Source organism: Theobroma cacao, chromosome 4 (genome assembly GCF_000208745.1).
Source record: "Theobroma cacao cultivar B97-61/B2 chromosome 4, Criollo_cocoa_genome_V2, whole genome shotgun sequence".
In the NCBI taxonomy this organism is placed as follows: domain Eukaryota; kingdom Viridiplantae; phylum Streptophyta; class Magnoliopsida; order Malvales; family Malvaceae; genus Theobroma; species Theobroma cacao.
The window spans coordinates 21,973,549-21,992,573 of record NC_030853.1 but is presented as its reverse complement, the minus strand read 5'-3'; the positions used below and the strand labels follow the sequence as shown (position 1 = coordinate 21,992,573).

General features: G+C 32.8%; 1 protein-coding gene and 1 long non-coding RNA gene across 2 annotated transcripts; one reads left to right on the top strand and one right to left on the bottom strand.

The window, feature by feature from the left end:
- Window positions 2,540-9,419, top strand: LOC108661677. Its single transcript, XR_001927451.1, has 3 exons — window positions 2,540-2,578; window positions 3,923-4,007; window positions 9,311-9,419. It is a non-coding gene; the product is annotated as an uncharacterized LOC108661677 (long non-coding RNA).
- Window positions 11,070-12,697, bottom strand: LOC18602099 (transcription factor CYCLOIDEA). Its single transcript, XM_018119064.1, has 3 exons — window positions 11,533-12,697; window positions 11,373-11,455; window positions 11,070-11,117 (listed from the first exon to the last, which is right to left on the bottom strand). The coding sequence occupies exons 1-2, from the start codon at window positions 12,695-12,697 to the stop codon at window positions 11,430-11,432; spliced, it is 1,191 nt and encodes a 396-aa protein (XP_017974553.1). The 3' UTR covers window positions 11,070-11,117; window positions 11,373-11,429.

The window sequence follows — 19,025 nt, the reverse complement described above, 5'->3', positions numbered from 1 at the left end:
GCAGGGCTTGGGTGTGTAAAAGCTTATATCAACCTTTTGTTTTTTTTTTTTGTTTTTGAGCAGCAAAAGTTTATATCAACTTAAACACATGATTTGCTTCATCCTGTCTCCATTTTCTTTCAGCTTCACAAAAGCTGCAGCCTGCAGTAATCATGACTAGACAGACTGACAGTTTTATATTCCAGCTATTCTTTGTAAATTATATATAAACTTGAGTATGAAATCTTTCTGGGACTAGAGAGAGGAAAAATAAGGGTTTGCTTAAGGTAGCTTAAACCTAGCACAAAACCCTCTTCACTGTTGTACTGCCTAGAATAATAAAAAAGAAACATACAAGTATGGTCAAAGTAATCCTTATAAATTAGCTGCAGAAGACTTTGGGTCTTGAATATCCTTCCCACAAGTTTCTGCACAAAATATTTTGACTGATCTCTGATGGCTATTCTTTTAATTATATTGCATGCTACGTACTATGCTAGATTATGAAAAAGTAAGAAAATTTTCTAAATTATTCAACATTCGTCGTATGAAATTTGATCAATTGATTCAATAAGTTTATTGAATTTGAATCTTAAAAATGATCGACGGTATCTAATTAATGAAGGAGATCATATTTAATATCTTCATTTTAACTATGAAATTTAGGAATTAAAAAAACCTATATTTGTCATGTTTATATTTTGATAAAAAAAATTACCATAGAAAATCAATGTCTCCTATCACCAGAGACTGTGGGAGAGGGGTCTAAGTTTTCAATTTTTTTTTAATTTTATGTATATAAAAGTTAGAATATATAATTGCACCAGCCCTAAATAAATTAAAAGAATTGATTTGGAGTAGTGGTAAAGTTTATAAGTTAAACTTTGAATGCCAAGGTTCAATTCCTTCTAAATCTAAATTTTGGAATTATTTTTCTTTTTTTTCCTTTTTTTCGTTAACTCAAATTTTAGATTTTTTTCCTTTTTTTTTAGCTCAAATTTTGGAATTTTTTTTCTGTTGTTCAAATTTTGGAATTATTTTTCTTTTCTTTTCTTTTTTTTCCTTAACTCAAATTTTAGAATTATTTTTCTTTTTCTTTTCCTTAGCTCAAATTCTGGAATTATTTTTCTTTTCCTTAGTTCAAGTTTGGGAATTATTTTTCTTTTCTTTTTTAATTTAGTCTCAATTTTTTGAATTATTTTTTTCTTTTTTTTCTCTTTTTTTTCTTAACTCATCTTTTGCTTTTTTTTTTCCCTTAATTCATGTTTTGATATTGAAGATGGATTTAATTATTCAAGATTGATGACATCTACAAGCTTACTTAAAAGTTCAATCTTGATGACGTTACTCATGAAGAAAAATTGCATACAAAATATGAATTATAACATTTTGAACTTGATATTAGGTGAGATCCATGTTTGCAAAGTATTCCAACTCCCTTAGAGCTATGCCAGTTAGTGCTAAAGGTAAAAAAATCAATTGTATATCTTCTTCTAAATCATTTGATTGAATATGAAATATGAATTGGAGCATTTTGAACTTGATATTAAGTAAGATCCATGTTTACAAAATGTTTTAACTTTCTCATAGCTATACTAGTGAATGTCAAAAGACAGAAAAAATAATTGTATATTCTTTTAAAGATTGTTTGGTTCGGCTTATCTTAACTCTTTCAGTGTCTATGGCAATTACAGAACATATATTTTCAGTTAGGAAAATTGTAAAGATGAGATTGCATAATAAGATAAAAAGATGATTTTCTTGTTAGTTCACTTATCCTTTATATTGAGAAAGAAATTATTAAGACTATTGACATGGATTTAGTCATAGATGAAAATTTAATGTTAATTTTTCTTTTTGTTAATGACTCGTCTCCCTTCATATAAAATTCTTGATCCACCACTGACATCATAATATATATTCACGTGACAAACTTTTTGAGATATATATATATTTATTCGAGTATAAGATATTTGATGAAAAAAATAAAATAAAAAAGTGAACTTCGTTTTGAATAAATATGGCACATCCGTACCATATTCTCCCATTCTTGGCTTTGACAGTCTTCTGAATGACATCGCAACAAAGTATTAAAGGTACTAACTAACGCCACTTTTAAACTCATCTTGAGACCAAAAAAATATAAAAACTCTTCATCAGCCTTCACCATCACTATCACAGCAAAAAGTTCTCTCCATATATTCTCTAAAGGGGCCGTGTCTGTATGTAACTATTTCTTCACTTCCTTTTCTTCATGCTAGTAGTCTCCATCCTTCCAAGGTTTTCCACTGTTGAAAGCCACTGTGAATTCTATAAGCTAAAGCACTACCCATCTGTAAAAGTATCGTACTATAATAATAAGAATACTATAACGCAAAGCTTCTTCCTTTTCTTTTGGCGACTGAGTTTATGGCCACTGGATTTTTCTTCTTTCTGTCTTTTCTTGTTTTCCATGGGAGGTATGCATGCTTTTCCTTCTTCTTTGCTGTTCAGATTATTTTGTTGGGGGGTTTTCTCAAAGGGAAGTCATTTTTCTAAATGTTAAATTGCAGGTGGAAGACTTTAGGTCAAACAAAGGACTTCCAAGAAACATTACCAGGTAATATCCCAAACTCTTGCCTAATTCAAGCTTTAACTGCTCATAGTTATCACTTGCTTTGGTTTTGGTTTTTTTCTCCTTTTCCTAGAGTTGGAAAGTTTCAAAGATACAGCAATGGCTAAGGATCGTTGTACGCCATATGTTTGATAAATTGAGATGGTTTCAGGAGTTGGCAACACCTTGTTTTGTGTTTTGCTTGCAGTCCAAAAATCCAAAGGTTGCAGATTGTAGGCGTTGGGTTGTGGTTGTCTTCTGACTTCTTTGTGGTTTGGGCTTTTTAAAGTAAGTTTGTTAGTCAGTCAGTCAGTCAGTCTTCCAGTTTACAAGGGGGGGCCCTGTCCTAGGAAGGCCTGCAACTAGAATAAGGTCTAAAATCTAATTACATTATTTTATTTATTAATATATACTAATATTTTATTAATTTGTTAATAAAATAATAGTTAAATGGACCAGTCAATCCTGGCGCTTCACGACTCGAAAAGGAAGATCCCATACTCCAATTCCATCCATGGACACCTTGAAATACCAGTGTATTAAATTTGCTTTTTTATATATAAAATTATTCTATTAATAAATAAAATTTTTTATTTAATCTTTAGGCATATTTTATTAATAAATAATATGTTTTTATTTACTAATTTTTATGTATTTTAAATGGTAAATATTAATATAAAATTATATTTTATTGTCTTAATAATTAAATAAACATGTCAAGTTGAGTTCAAACTTGGTAGCTTAAAAAAGAAAGCTCGATATCCATGACTTGATCCACAAACACTTCTCAACATACAAATATATTAAATTTACATTTTAATATGTAAGAGTAATTTTAAAAATTAACATTACATTCTTAATAAAATGCTTATAAATCAAATTGTTATTGGTCGCCGACAGTGTTTTTTTATCAACAGATTCATGTTTCTGGATTTAAAAGTCTGACAAAAAGTTTCTAGAATTGGTCTTAACTATAAGAAAACAAAAGCTAGAGTAACAACATGTTGCAATAGGCAAAAAGGGCAACAAATACACATCTTGATAACCTTTGCCTTGCAAGTTACTTGTTGCTATTGATTCTTGCCAACTGCTTCATTAAGGATGTTTGTGTTGGTCATATGGACTTTTACTTTATCAATCTACTTCATTCCATTGGTTTTGCTTATCTTCTATGCATTGCTTTTTCTTATCTCATCATTTTTGATTATGTTGTATCTTCTTATAGTTGATTACTTTCATTCTTTAATTCAAGGATGACCTGGCAGGTGTTGTGAGAAATTAATATTATCCCTTTGCATGATGAAGGTTGAACCAGAAATCATGGAAAATAATTAACATGTATTTGGACAGTTATCCTCAGCTGCTGCATCAAGATGACTCTGATTGCTGCAATGGTCTTTATCTGCTACATCACCAATAATGCTGTCAATACGCGGTGAGTTGAGTTGTTTAAAGCCTTTCGTTTTATATATTCATGGATGAGCATTCTTTAACATTAATTTCTGTCTTATGTTCATATTCCATTTAATATACATTCATGTTTATATTTATAATAAAGCAAATTATGTGTTTCATATTTCCATTCTTGAGTTCGTTCTTTCATTTTCAATTTCTACATGAGCTAATGGCATTGTAAATTGATGGATCTTATTCCTTAAGAAAGATTGAGGTTTTAAGTTCGAATTAAAGCACTAGGATTGTGTGGTTAATACTAAGATGTGAGAAGTACCTCTCATCAATAAGCAAGTTGGAAAAGGTTTCTACATAATGCACCAAGTTCCATATATATTTAAAAATTTCCCATACAGCTGACTGTCTATCAGTCCCCAAAATCTAGTAGCACTGTTCCATTTAATTGCTTCCTGCGATTTCTGATTGACACGTACTCTGCTTGCATATAGATAAGTAGTCAGAGACTGTCGTTCATCAGGATAAGCTCACCAAATTTTTCATGCTATTGCCAATACCTTTCAGTACCAAACTATTATCCATTGTTCAGCTTCTATGGACAGGGCTTTAGTTTCAATAGTTGTTCTGCATTAAGTAATACTATTTCCATTCAAAAACTTGAACAGAACTGTCTATAAGTTTTAATCCTTTTTTCCTTAGGCAAAGTTGGATAGTGGGAATGATGATTGTCCTCAAGGGGAGAGAATTCTTCATGTAATAGCACACTGGACATGCTTTTAAAATATTAATTATGATTTAAGTTAGCATACACTACCAAAGGACTGCTTACTTTCGAACTGTCTCTTCTGTTAATTTTTCAATGATCCTGTGCTTCCGTTTGAGATTGCATCAAAATGGAATTTAGTAACATCGACTAAGCCGTGGCTGTGTGCTGAGAGCTTATTTAATTGAATAAGCTACAGATTGGAGTCGCAATATCTTTTTTTCTTCATCATTTTTAGTTGCAGGTTCAATGCCATAGTTGCTTTCTAGAAATCTTAGGGAGAAAGAAACCTCCACAGGTTATCCAATGCTACTTAGAGAATACAAATAGAATACATTTACTAAAAGTTTATGTATAACCAGCTTAGTTTAAAGAAAAATAGTGAATGGCCCAGTTGTGTTGATCATGAACAAACTTACATACATGATGGAACAGTGCCTAATTGGAGAACTGGAGCTAATGGAGTAACCTTTTCAATCACCACAGGCATGCATTATGCATTTTTCATTTTCTACGTTTGGGCTCATTGGGCACAATGGAAAGAGCCTCCAGTGAGCTAGTATTTTAACTTATATTTGAAGGTGCCTATTAAGTTATGACATCAACAAATTGATTCACAAAGTTTGATTGAGGCAGTGAGAGTAGAAGTATGAATTGGCTACAGGAAGATATCTGATTGTACAAAGATTTTAGAGAAAATATGTAAAAACAAGGTGTATGCAAAAGAAAAGGTCAAAAAACTTGATGGCTCAGCAGGAAATTCCTTTTTGTCTTGCTGAATTGCTTTTCATTAGGAAACTAGAAACTAAGAAAGAGATTGTTCTGAGAGTAAGAAAGTGACTATATACAGTGGCAAAACTTGAAAATTGTCCATGATCATAGATTATAATACAACCATTGGGGGAAAAAGAATTCAGAATGTTAATGATGTCTCTGATCTGAACGCATTAAATAAAGCAAAACAGACACCAAGATTGATGGATGAACAATACAAAAGCTAAACAAATGCACAAGGGAGTCAGAAGTTCCTTAATGAAGGTGACATTATAGTCCTAATAGGTATTAGAAATGGCAAATTGGAGAAAGGATCAATGAACCATTGTAGGTAAACATCAACCTTTTCCAAAGTGAAGGATACTAACTGCAGTTTTAGATCAATGAACCAGCATAGGTAAAGGTGTCTTTCACCATTTGAATTCAGTTATGCTGCTCATATTCATTTTTCACTTTCTCCTCTATCCTAGCTAGGATAAATTCAAATAGCCTTCTAAGGTTAAGCAAATCATGAGGAACTCCTTATGGTTTTTCTTGTAAAATTTGTTGAATGGACATGTGTCTTGTTTACACTACTCATTTCACCAAATTCATACAAGTGCATGCTAGTAAATTGAAAAATTTAATCAACCATTGTATTTAATACTTGCTAGGTTGATTTTATTGTATATTGTAATTGATTTATCCATGACCTTGAAGGGTTGAGGGGGCTGGGTAGGCTGGTTGGGATATGTGAGGGAGTTAGTTTACTCTATGTTCAACTTTAATTTTCTGACTGAGGAAAGATACTAATCAAGGCATTAGCCTTACAGCTCTCTATAATATAAGCTTAGGATTAACAATGAAGAGCGTTCTACTTTCATTCTATGATGATTGTATGCGAAAGACATAAAGGGAAATATAGTTACAAAAAAAAGGAAGGGGGAGGATGCTACTCTGCAGACCATGGTTGCCATGAGGAAAAGCACTGCAGATAGTAGATATCCTAACTCCATTAATTATAATATATATGATACAGTAAAAGACAGATATAGTAGAAAAATGTAAGCCCATCAACACTTCCATAAATGAAAAGGCAATGATTCTGCTTGTAATAATAGAATGCAGCGGAAAAACCCATGGTATTCTGTGGTCAATCCTCAAATTCAAATGTACTTCACCTATGTCTGAGTGATAACCAAATTAAAAAAGGAAGGTAAAAAAATAGAATAGTGAAGTCTCTTCTAACGAGATTCTCTGCATATCTTAGATGATTATATATATGGGTTTATTCTGGGCTAGGATTTGGTTGAAAAACTACTCAACAACCTCTCTGCTGTATCTGCTTCTTCACTCAAAAAACTTTTCTACCTCAATGTTATTAATTTGAAGTCATTATCCAATGGCTTATGCCAAATGGACAACATTACTTGATTTGTTTTTTAATTAATGGAAAAGGGGACAGAGGGGTGTGCTTGGTTTGAAATCAAGACTTGCTAACCATTACAAGTCGCTGGTTACCACCCAGTCAAGAGTTGATTGGTGACAACATTAAAATATTTAAACACCAACAAGTATGAATCTCAGCTTGATTTTATTACCTCTTTTTTTTTTTTTTTCTTGTCTCAATCTAGAAACAAGTCATGAAAAAACATATTCCTCTATAGTTATTGGATAACGACTGTCTTCAGGACAACTAAGTTTTTCCTACTATGCTACTCAAGAAAGAACTTTTATATCAGATAAAGTTTATTTAGAACACAAGGAAAATATTTATGAAAAAGTCATCATTGATCAAAGCTTACTTTAAGCTCAAAAGTGAGAACACAAGTATTACTGAATGAATGCAAAAGGAACTCGTTCATCTCATAGACTAAAAAAGAGAACATCTGTTTTTAAAGAGGCAGGACAATTTAATTAAGAGACAACAATTGGCATGAACTAAATTGCTTTGATGTCAATTATGATAAAATTATGATATTCTCTTTGTCATGTAAGGAGTCTACCTATCATGTTATGTAAATTAGGCACATGTGTGGTTATTTGGGTTAAAAAAACTGTTGTCTGAACTTTATATTACACATATATAGTACAAGAGAAAAATTATTACACATTGTAACAGTTGAAGAACTAAAGTTAAATTAGATATGAGCAAAATATAGCAGCTTTGGTGCAATGTTAGCTATCAAAAAAGAATTGGCTTTTTTCATGAAGAAAATAGGCAAACAATGTTGAAGATGATCAGGTTTTCGACAATTTCACCATAGATGATAAGAAACAAGACTTTGCCATAAAAGACTATGGAATTGAATGATGGATCACATAAAGGGTGACTTCTTATTGATATAGCATATACTTCTTTAAATGTTCATTTTTTAACACTAGTTCATACATACACCTCATGAGATTATAAATCATGAATAAATCAGCATTTATGGATTTTTTCCCTGCTTCTTTTCTGCTTACTAGCATATTTCATGAAGTAACAATTATTAGAAGGTCATTATACATTACATAGGATTTGATTCATCACATATGTAATGAAAGAGTGAATGATTATTCTCATAATAAAAGAATTTTGCATGATTTAACATCTATGAACCAGACAAGCTAATATCAAACCAGCCCCCTCTTTCCCCCCAAGGAAGAGAGATTTGTCACATTGGTCTTAAATTCAAGGAACTTCTTAATTCTCCTCTCCAAAGCTCCCCATAAGAAAAATTAAACACCTTTTGTTTGATCTGGTTCTCTACTTACAATTTTAGCTCCATCTCTCTTTTGAATTCTTCAGTTGTTTAAAGCCTTTTCCTTCACCATATATATGCAAATTAACTTTCGGTTCACTATCTCTATTAAAGCAATATGTATCATAGTAAAACTTCCAAGCTACAATAATTGTATTAATTCTTTACTCATTAAGTGAATTGCATATTGACTTCAACTCCAGAGTGAGTTGCATGATTTCATCCCCAACAATGTTTATTTTATCTTTTTTAGTACATCAGAAATAAGAAAGTTACTAACTTTCTTGATTCTGTTTAAAAGTTGCTGATCTTCCCTATTTGGGAAGTTGCCTAATACTAATTGTATGTTCTAGTTGGCAAAACCCCCCAGAAAAGAAATAACCATAAATGTTTGAAGTTGTCTAAAACTATCCTCATAGGAACTGTTTTCATGAGGACAACATTGAAAAGTAAATTAAACGGCATTAGAATTATTTATATATTAGGTTTTGATTGTTTATGCAATAAGTACTGTAGTCAATATAAGACTTTCAAAAAAGAAAAGTACTGCAGTCAATATAAACTAGATACCCAATTTTCAGGTAGGGTTTTCTTTTGAACTCTAATTTGATAATTTCTATAAAAGATTTGTCTAAGTAACAAATAAAACAAAGTATGTGTTATGATAAGCATAGACAATGTAGAGGCCTCAAACAATTTTTTTCTTTCAAATTATCAAGCAACAACCAAATGAACATTTTATTACTGCTGCATTGTAATACAAGGAAGGTAGAAATGCAACCAAGCATCGTAATTCACAGAAGTCCTTTGATTTTGAGTTTTCATTAAGGAGCTATATATGATCCAAACTGGTCCTCTATTTATAGGATTTACAAAGGATTCAGAGACATATGTGGTCATTTTAATTGTGTATTTGTGCACATGTGCATGCACTTACAGCCATGTATCCCCATCAATTTTGGTTATTTGTTTTTTGAGAGGAAGAATATTTCTACACTCAAAATTCTTTCAGTGCATATACCAGATTTTCTTTTAGAATGATAGTTGAAATTGCTCACTGGTATGCAGGAAGAATATTTGTTTCTAAACAGCAACGATGAACCATGGTGATGTAGTAAAAGCTGCTCCTTCAATAACAAGTTCAGGCAGGACTTGGGAAATACAAACATCATTAACAGGAAGGTGTGAGGTGAGTAGTAGAATACCTTATAGACTTTCATCAACTATACAAATAGTCGATAGACTCACTACTCTCTAGTTTAATTTAGGCATTGAGCATTCTACTTGAGGTTCTAGAAGATTGATTTTGATGGCAAGAATGTTCTTTTCCCCTACTAAGGTCCAAAACGAATTCTCTCGTTATAGAAACATCCCATAACCTCACCATGCAAAGGCATTATTTCAATTCTAGAATGGCTAATGAACTAACTAAAATATTTACGCTTTCTGCATTGTAATGTATATATAGTCAAGAATAGCGAGACACCACCATGGTAGTCATCAAGAGTTTAATTAGCATTGATAACTCTTGTAAAAGTAAAATCTACATAAAAATTCAACATGGATGCTATTAACCAATATCCTGCATTGATTATGTAATGTAAAGATTTTTGGTAGATAAAGTTGACTCAACAAGTCAAAACCTTTTATTCTTTTTTTGGTAATTGCGTTAGTATTCCAAAGTGTCTGGAGGTAATTTTAAGGTGAGTGAGAGCATAGTGTTGGAGTTTGTCTTTAAATTTTATTTGCCCTTATTGAACAGGCTTACTGTATTCTCCTCATCTACTTTTTTTGCATCTAGATTTAGGGCTAAGATACAACCTTTACTTAAAATGGAGTGAACGGTGCTTAGATCACAGAACATTACCTGATACATACATACATACATACATACATACATACATGCATACATATATAATGTATTTTATTTATTTTTGGAATAGGACATGCATCCTGAATTATGAAAATCTCATTGCTATTGTGTGCATATAATAATGTATAGAGACTGCCTGAGTTATTGTTAAACAAACTTGTGTTATTTTTCTTCTTTTTTTTTTTTATAAAAGAATAATAAGTTGGAGTTTAATGAGACTTAGTAGCCAATGCTCCCTCATTTTCTATTTCCTTCTTAATTTTAGTGTGAAAATGTTGTTATTTCCTTTTTCTATCCTCATTATATAAAAAGTTACTCTTATAACTAAATTGAAATATTTTTTTTATTTTTCTAAATATTTAACCACATACATGTTAGCATTTGTGTCCCAGGAATTTCTAGTTATACTCTAAGAGCAACAAGCCTCAACATTACCAACTTAGCTGAATTAAAACCACTAGAAGAGGCTTCAATTTCACTCATTTCTTTTCTACCTTCAATTAGATCAGTATCCATCTTCAAGATTGTTAAGTTTTCCACTCTTCAGAAGGACTTATCTGGCTGGTAAACAATTTGACAATACAAATGAATTAAGATTATTAACTGGGAAGTTTCTGCTTTACATGCACGCATGCATGGTTTTTGAGAATATTAATTCTTCCTTAGTATCTGTTCACTAAACATTTGCCTGACTCAGTAAAATTATTCTTATAAGCAAATCTCTAGTCACTATAGTTCATCTTTGTCATCATGATTTGGTTTCTTAATAGTTCCTATATTATCCATCTTTCTCATCATTTAGTTTAAGAAAGCCACCGTTGACTGAAAAAAAAAAGCTAGCTCCAGGTATCAGTAACGGTTCCAGACAAAATATACTTCTCTCATAGAAATCAGCCACAAATACAGCACAAGAGATAATATCCACTGAATCCTGTCTTCAATTTTACGCCTCGGTTCTTGTGTACTTCAGTCAATTTAAGGCTAACTTTTTTGACATGCTATCTGCTCATCATCAGATAATATCATCATAAACAGCCAAAGGGAAAAAGGGAGAGGGGATGGGGGAGAATCGCTGGAGTTAAGAAAAGGAATGTAAAGGGATAAAAATAGAGATAAAATGGAACCTAGAGAAACTTCTTCATTACTTTATAATATAATCCCATGAGGCAATTGAGAGATTCAAAAGAACAATAAGCATTCAAAGATTTTTGATTTGCTATATCAAACTTAAAAGAAACAGCAAAAATTATAGCTTACATCTTTGATGCTCATGCACTGCATAAGTACTGTAATCATTGATTGCTAGCTGGCCTCTCAGGGTTTGCCAAATATTTGAACACCTGAAAATTAAGTCTGAAATTAGTAAAAGAAATGAGAAGAAGAAATGTAAGGAAAGGCTCGTATTCTTGGATAGTACCTGTGGACAGATTCACATTAGTTATAGCACAAAAAGTAGAGTGTGCCATTGCACCATTAATGTCCCAATTCTGAGGCAAATTGGGAAAGTAGTTATTGCCACTGGTGCTGCAACTTACATCCTTCGAAGCTGCAAGGTTTTGCTGGGAACCCAAAATTGTTGATGGCTTCAACTTCCTTTTGATCACTATAGATTCCTCGATAGCATTTTCTCTTGATGCCGCACTTGTAAGCTGACAGGGACTAGGTTGTTCAACTTGATGAGCAAAAACCTTAAAGGAAGATGCCATATTGTGGCCATAAGAATGTTCTGATTCCTTGGATGCTTCAAGTTGGGTCAAAGACCTCGGTGGGTTCAAGAATTGAGGGCTTGTATCGGGACATCTTTTCCACTCATGTGTAGTAGTACTACTCCTAGTGCACATCTTTTCTCTAGTCCTTTCTCTTGCTCTCGCCCTTGCCTTGGCTCTTGACTCTTTTGCAAGAAGATGGACTGTTGCTTTCTGTAACTTTTTCATCTTTTTCTCTTTAGAGACAACACCCTCTAGTGACTTGCTTTTTGAAGTTGTCCCTTCCAACTCTCCCCCATCAAGGTCTCCATTCTCAGCTACAATTTCACACTCAGGGCTGGAGGAGAAGCTCCTTTGACCCCCGCTACTGCCATTACCATGCTTCATCTTTACCAGCTCTCCAATGGCATTTTTTGACTTCGTTAGCAACCACTCTAGGGTTTTGCTTGCTTTGTCAAACCCTAGCATGTCTTGAAGATCGAAGAACTCGCGGGCGATTTCAATGGACAGTCTCACCCGCCTGTCTCTTACCCCTTGAGCAGTGCAAATCTTGCTATGTCGATCTTTCTTTACAGGCTTCCTGACAGGAATACCAAAACTTGAAGTACCAAAACACTCCCCATGTAGTGCACCACCACCATCCTGTTTACTCATTGTGGCAGCATTATTGAACAGTGTCATGTTAATTAAAGACTCAGTGAAGTGAGGATTGGCTGGCAACAATGAACTAGCTGACAGCAGATCATGGTGGTGATGAGGGAAAGTGTCATTAGAGTCATGACTTATAAGAAGAGGAGGAGGAGGAGGAGGAGGATGGTAAGAAGAGGAAGGAAGGTGAGCAAAAGTGTTGACAATATTGTTGGTTGAAGAAAACATTATTGCATATTTTGTCTTGGCAGAGTGCAATTGCATTTACAAAATTAGAAACCCTAGCGTCTATTGAAAACGCATCGGATTTACTGCAAGAGAATTAAATGGGGGTACTTGGCATTTGAAAGAACTCAGCTCAACCCCATTTTATGTTGTTACTTAGAGGTTCTCCCCTACTTTTCTGTTTTTCTCTGCCAAGCAGGGGGAGGTAGTGTACTAGGAGCTTGAGAGCGACAAGCGAGCTAGCTAGAGAGAGAGAGATGATTAGAAAATGTCTTTGATAGATAAAACGCACTAAATGGTTGTGAGTTTAGAGACAAAGGAGTCAGCCATCATCCACTCCTATTTAACTTTAGGGCAAAAGTTAAGAGGAAAGTGGTGCGAGGAGGTTAGTGGTTGGTCTATAACTGTACACCAAAACAAATGGTTTGTGCCACTTAATGTGGGAGCAGCAATCACACAATTGGGTGGGGACTGATTGCAATCTTTTCACACTTTTAAACCCGTTAATTCAGAGGAAAGGGGATATTTCCACCCCCTTTTGCCTAGGGCTCTACACGACTATTTCTAGGACAAGTATATATATATATATATTTATGAAATATAGGACAGCAAAACATTTCTTGTTTATTATAAAATTCAGGCAATTAATTCTCTCTCTCTCTCTCTGTGTGTCTTAAATATTGTATAGTATCAACGTAAATCATTTTTGCAGAAAAACGGATGGGATGTGGGATGGGGTTAGGGGGGGATAAACGACGTTCAGGATATCTCGTTTTTGCCAAAGGCCGTGAGCTTTATATGGAGAGAAGTGGTTAATGTGGCTACACGTGCCTCTGCCCTACCACCAAACTCTACATATCCCGACAAACTGCTCTCCCTCCCTTCCACATACCATACCTCTCTGCCATTGCCCTCTGTCTAGTTTTGTCACTCACCCTCTCGCTAAAATCCAATGCTCTCTTTCTTCTAACTTCCCCATGCTTTCTAATCAAATTTTTTCCTCTTTGTTTACTGTCAAATGCCAAATGCTTCTGTAGTATATTCTAATTTTATACAACTTCTTTTTTCGCTTGTTTGAATGCTCAAACCATGAACATGAATTCATTTTTAAGAGGAAGACCAGAGTACGTATCAGAAAATTCTTACATAAAAACTACCAAAACAAGACGATCATAATGGAAGGATAAGAAGTGAGAATCTTAACCAAATATATGGTCAACAAATTGGGATTGCGAATATATTGCAGCATAACTCTACCACTCTAGGCTTATAGCCCCTGCTTTAGCGTAATAATTTCGTGTTTCTTTGCTTTATGTCTGACCCCCCCCCCCCCCCCCCTTCTCTCACCATAAAGTTTACTTCTTTCTTCTTTTTTTTTTGGCCCTCTAACCACCAAAACGAAATAGTAATCATTGTTTTTGCTCTTGTCATCCAGACCCGTCAAAATAAATAAGTAAACCAACCCTGTTACGAGGGATCGCCACACTCGTCTACTGAGTAAGGCAGGTACATCTTGCTACTCAAATTCAGAGGTCAATTCAAAATCCAAGTTAAAACACGGTGTTTTATTTTCTCTTTCTAGTACCAAAAAATTTTATTTTTTTAGGTTTTAAATTATTTGTAAACTAATTAAGTGTTGATGTACGATGCTAATTAAGCAAGGTTTGAATTTGGAGGGTTTATGAAATCGTGAGGCTTTATCAGTAATTCCCGATACAACAAGACAAAAGCTAGACTAGAGTCATCTGTCTTTACAAGGGTTTGTCTGTGACCGTACAAGCCTTGAGGCTATGGAAAAGGGTGAGTCAGTGATAGTAAAGAAAGCATGAAAACTACAGAGGTCCTTACATTCCTATTTCTGTTCACAGGCGTCCTTTATATATAAATAAATAAATATATGTAGAGAGACATTGACTAGTATACTGTAATTAAGAAAAGCAGAAAGATGAATCTGGTAATCCTGTCCATGTTTCCCGATGATCTGTTGTGGCTGTGCTTAGATCACATCTTCGCAGACCCTCTCTCTCTCTCTCTCTCACTGTCTTTGTAAAAGAAAAGAAACACTAGGTAAGAGCAAGGGCGGAGAGTGGTTCTAATGTTGTTATCACAAGGACAAGATATTGCGTTGTACCCAAAAAGTTGAATAAATTGAATTATTATATTACCATTGGCAGTCGCAGTGTTGGAAACTTAAAACTCATGAATAAATACATAGTGAGGACATTATCTGCTTTTAAAACAGTTACCCTTCAGTTAATGTGACCCATATTCCCTTTACACAAAAGTCGTAGGCAAATGAAAGCTCTTTGTCTTCTTCTTTCCTTTTTCTTTTCGTTTTTCCATCTAATCTTAGGAATAGCATTAATTACTATGAAGCCCAAAAGCAGAGGAGGAATGAGATTTGCCTTTTATATAGGACTATTATATTGTTTGTATATGGAAAAATGAATTAAAGAATTTTATGATTGAATTGAGAGACGAGTAAAATTAGACCGAATCAATAATTCAATTGAATTGAATGTAATTTTAGCAAAACAATTTGACCTAATTGATTCATTGAATCTATTAATTTAATTAGTTTATTTGATCGATTTTCAATTTTAAAATTTTTAGACTAAATTGATCAAAAGATCAAATTAATAGTACACATAATATATATATATATATATATATATNCAATTTTAAAATTTTTAGACTAAATTGATCAAAAGATCAAATTAATAGTACACATAATATATATATATATATATATATATCAATTTATATAAACTATATATTTTTTTATTAGTAAGTCGATGATGTGCGATGGAGGATTGTTTGGTGTTAGACGGTTTTATTTTGTGGATATTAATTTTATTATCTTTGTTATGTTAAATCTTGAATGCTATAATTTAGAGATTAAAACTCTTGAATGTTAATTTGATGGCTTATATAAAAGAACATAATTATGTGAGTGCAATGACAAATATTATGTTTTTTTATATTTAAATTATTTGTATATTTTATAATAATGGATGAAATATATAAATTTCAATGTTGTAATTTGCAAAAGATCAAAGTAACAAATTTTTTTTTGTCCAAAATCAAACTGACCAAACCCATTCGATGTTTGATCGGTTCAATCTTTCTTTAAATTTGATCAGTTTTCTAAAAATATTTGATTCATTTGATCTTTGATTATGACAGCCCAAACCGATCGAGTAGACCAATTGTTCACCCCTAAATGAATTGGATTGGTGCAACCTCAAGCTTATTTTGTTCGACCATCGTCTAATTTTAAATAAATATATTGTGTTATATTTTTAAATATGTATAATATTGGAATACATGATAAAAGATATTAATTTCTTTTTATTTCATAAATTTCACATTCATTTAGAAGTCCTTTCTTTTCTAAACTATAAATTAGTGATATAACCCAAGTTTAAAACTGACACGAATTAATTGAAAAGATCAACTCATACCAGTAACCTAACCCTACATCGAAGTCTTTGCTAACTTTTTAACATTGAAACTTTTACAATTTTCCTTAATAAATTAAGTGTTCAATGATTGGAAATGAATATAAAAATATATGTAATGTGAAAATTTAAAAAGACATGTAGAAGAGGAAAGGGGATATTTTAGGACATTCCGATGCAAAACCCAAATCAATGATGATGGAAAAAAGTGACACAAAAGAATAAAAATAGTACTACTTAGTTTGTTTCAAAGGAACTTTTAATTAAAAGGTCGATTAAGTACTTCAGACAAGTTCTATGTTTGTGAGCTGTTGAATGGTCTTTTGGAAAGGTGGGTGAACTTGGAGTGCAGGTAGTAGCTCTTAGCCAAAGCCTTCCTCGATTATCCCCGTGGAAATCACATTCTTACACCCACTAACAACAACCATTTGCGAAGATTTAGTGGAAGAGAAAGATGTTTCTGTCGATATAAAGAAAGGCCAACTGCTAATAATGGTATTACCACTATAACAATCTTTCTCAACTAGCTAGATAATAGCATCTTCTTTTTGCTGTGTACTTGTTAGCGTATTAGAAAATTCTACTAAAGTCAGCTGCCACATGAATCTCAGTATAAAATATTTCTGATTATACGACAGATATAAGTACTGGGATTTTTTTCTATTACTTTTCTCAGAAATGCATGCATTTGAACTCAAATTGTAGGTATTTTAAGTCAAGTACCTATTTAAGACTGGTTTGACAGGAGCCTTTGCCTCCACCTTGTCAACCAGTTGCTTGTGCTCTTCAAATCTATTAATGAAATCTCACAAATGATCAAAACAGAAAAAAGGTACATATTTAAGGGGTTAATGAGCATTATGATCAACTTTCCATTGTGAATGGTGACCCTAGAATTTGAGGTTAAAACTAGGAGCAAGTGAAATAGAAGATCTATCTAGGAGGTAGGGTGCTCTCAATGTCTTCAGGCTTTCAAGGTAGTCACTGGCTATTGCTATATATTGTATCTCAACAGCATTATTAGAATCTTACAGCTAGCTGAAAGCCAATGATAACCTTCTGAAACTGCTACAGCTTCTTTTGGACAGCTACACCAGACTAAACATGACATTCTTCTTTTATATTCAATGATTATGTCGCTTATCATTTGCAAAGAAATTTCATTCACTGCTTCGTGGACAAGATTTATCCGTTGCCCTTTTGATGTATATATTTGGACATCACCTAGCTAGTGATTTAAAACTGAAAGTGAAAAGCTCTTGATGTGCTTTGGGCACAAAAACAATGGAATTTTTTTTTTTAGTTCAAACGGGATCTTTTGGAGTAGTTAATTGGTTATGAAAGCTTCACAGTTCAATTTGTTGAACTGATTCAAAAATATTCGCTTGAGAGTACCTGATGAAACATCCTCCAATGAACATTAACATATATGACACCAAACAAGAAGAGGGGACAACAAGTCCCTCGACAATAATCACATCAGCAATAGGCAAAGGATATACAATAAACCCAGTCATACACAAGATGACAAAACGACGGTTCCTTCCTCATAAAAAAATCAGCAGCATAAACTCTACGCAGGGAAGGCTTCCCTGGTCTCTGACAGCAGAGGGTAACCCCAAAAACAATGGAAGTTATACCTGAAAAATCTGATCTTTACCAACTCCACCCTTCCTCTTCTTCTATTTTTTGCTCTTGGCATTCACTCCACCCCCCCTTCTTCACTTGAAAGAACCTAGCTAGCAGGCGCCCGCTCATAATCAGAGAGGTCATTCAATTTAGGATTTTCTTTAGACAAGCATGAGACAACATCTAGTCCTTTCCATTATCCTCTTTAATTCTCCTGTTTGTTTTGCTCAAATAGCTTGGCCTATTATGTCAATAGAAAGGACACTCTCTTTTTAGAGTACGTAAAAAATCATGACTATATGAATGATTTGGATGAATTATAAGATTTAATTCTATGGGGGCTCTTTATGTACAATTTAATAGTATTTAATCTGTAATTATGCGTATATGGGCATGCATGCACACATGTTTTCTCATTAAGTTAAATTGATTTAAGATGTTATATATATATATATATATATATATATATATATAGTTGCATATGCGTTCTATTTTTACAAAAAAAAAAAAAAACATATTTATTANTTTGTTAATATTTATACTATATATATATATATAATATATATTATATATATAGTTGCATATGCGTTCTATTTTTACAAAAAAAAAAAAAACAATATTCATAAATGTCATTTCGGCAGCATTGGTGCTTAGTTTGAGAGGTTTTATATCCCATTCTAGTTAGCATAAACCTAATTGAATTAGGATTATCATATATATTTTACTCAAACATAACATTTAATGTAGATATTGGCTTTAATTTTACAATTGAACTAGATATTCAACTGTTTCAATTTTTCACATTACATGTTTTAACTGTGATTATATAGATAGCTAAACCTTCTTGTTTGAATAAAGCCATCACGGACTTAAACAAAAGACATTAGTGACGTCAACTTGTCCTAAAAACTTGTTCTAGTTGAAACTAAATAATTGATGTCAACATATTCTCCAAAACCTGTCGTTTTAGGTGCTTTACATAAGAATTATTGCTATTATTATGTGGACCAAATTTGGTTTCAGCCATTCTATCATTTAACAGAGTTAAATCCGATAGTTTGATTTCTTTCATGATTCCATTGTCTAAACCTGACATTTGATTTCATTTTTTTATTCAAAAAAGAACTCATATGCATATTCTGTCACATAAGTAGTGACAAATATAAAAGAATAACTCAGAAAGAAATAATATAACATCTATCAAATCAATTTCTTTCTTTTAGGCATTTCAATCTTTCCTA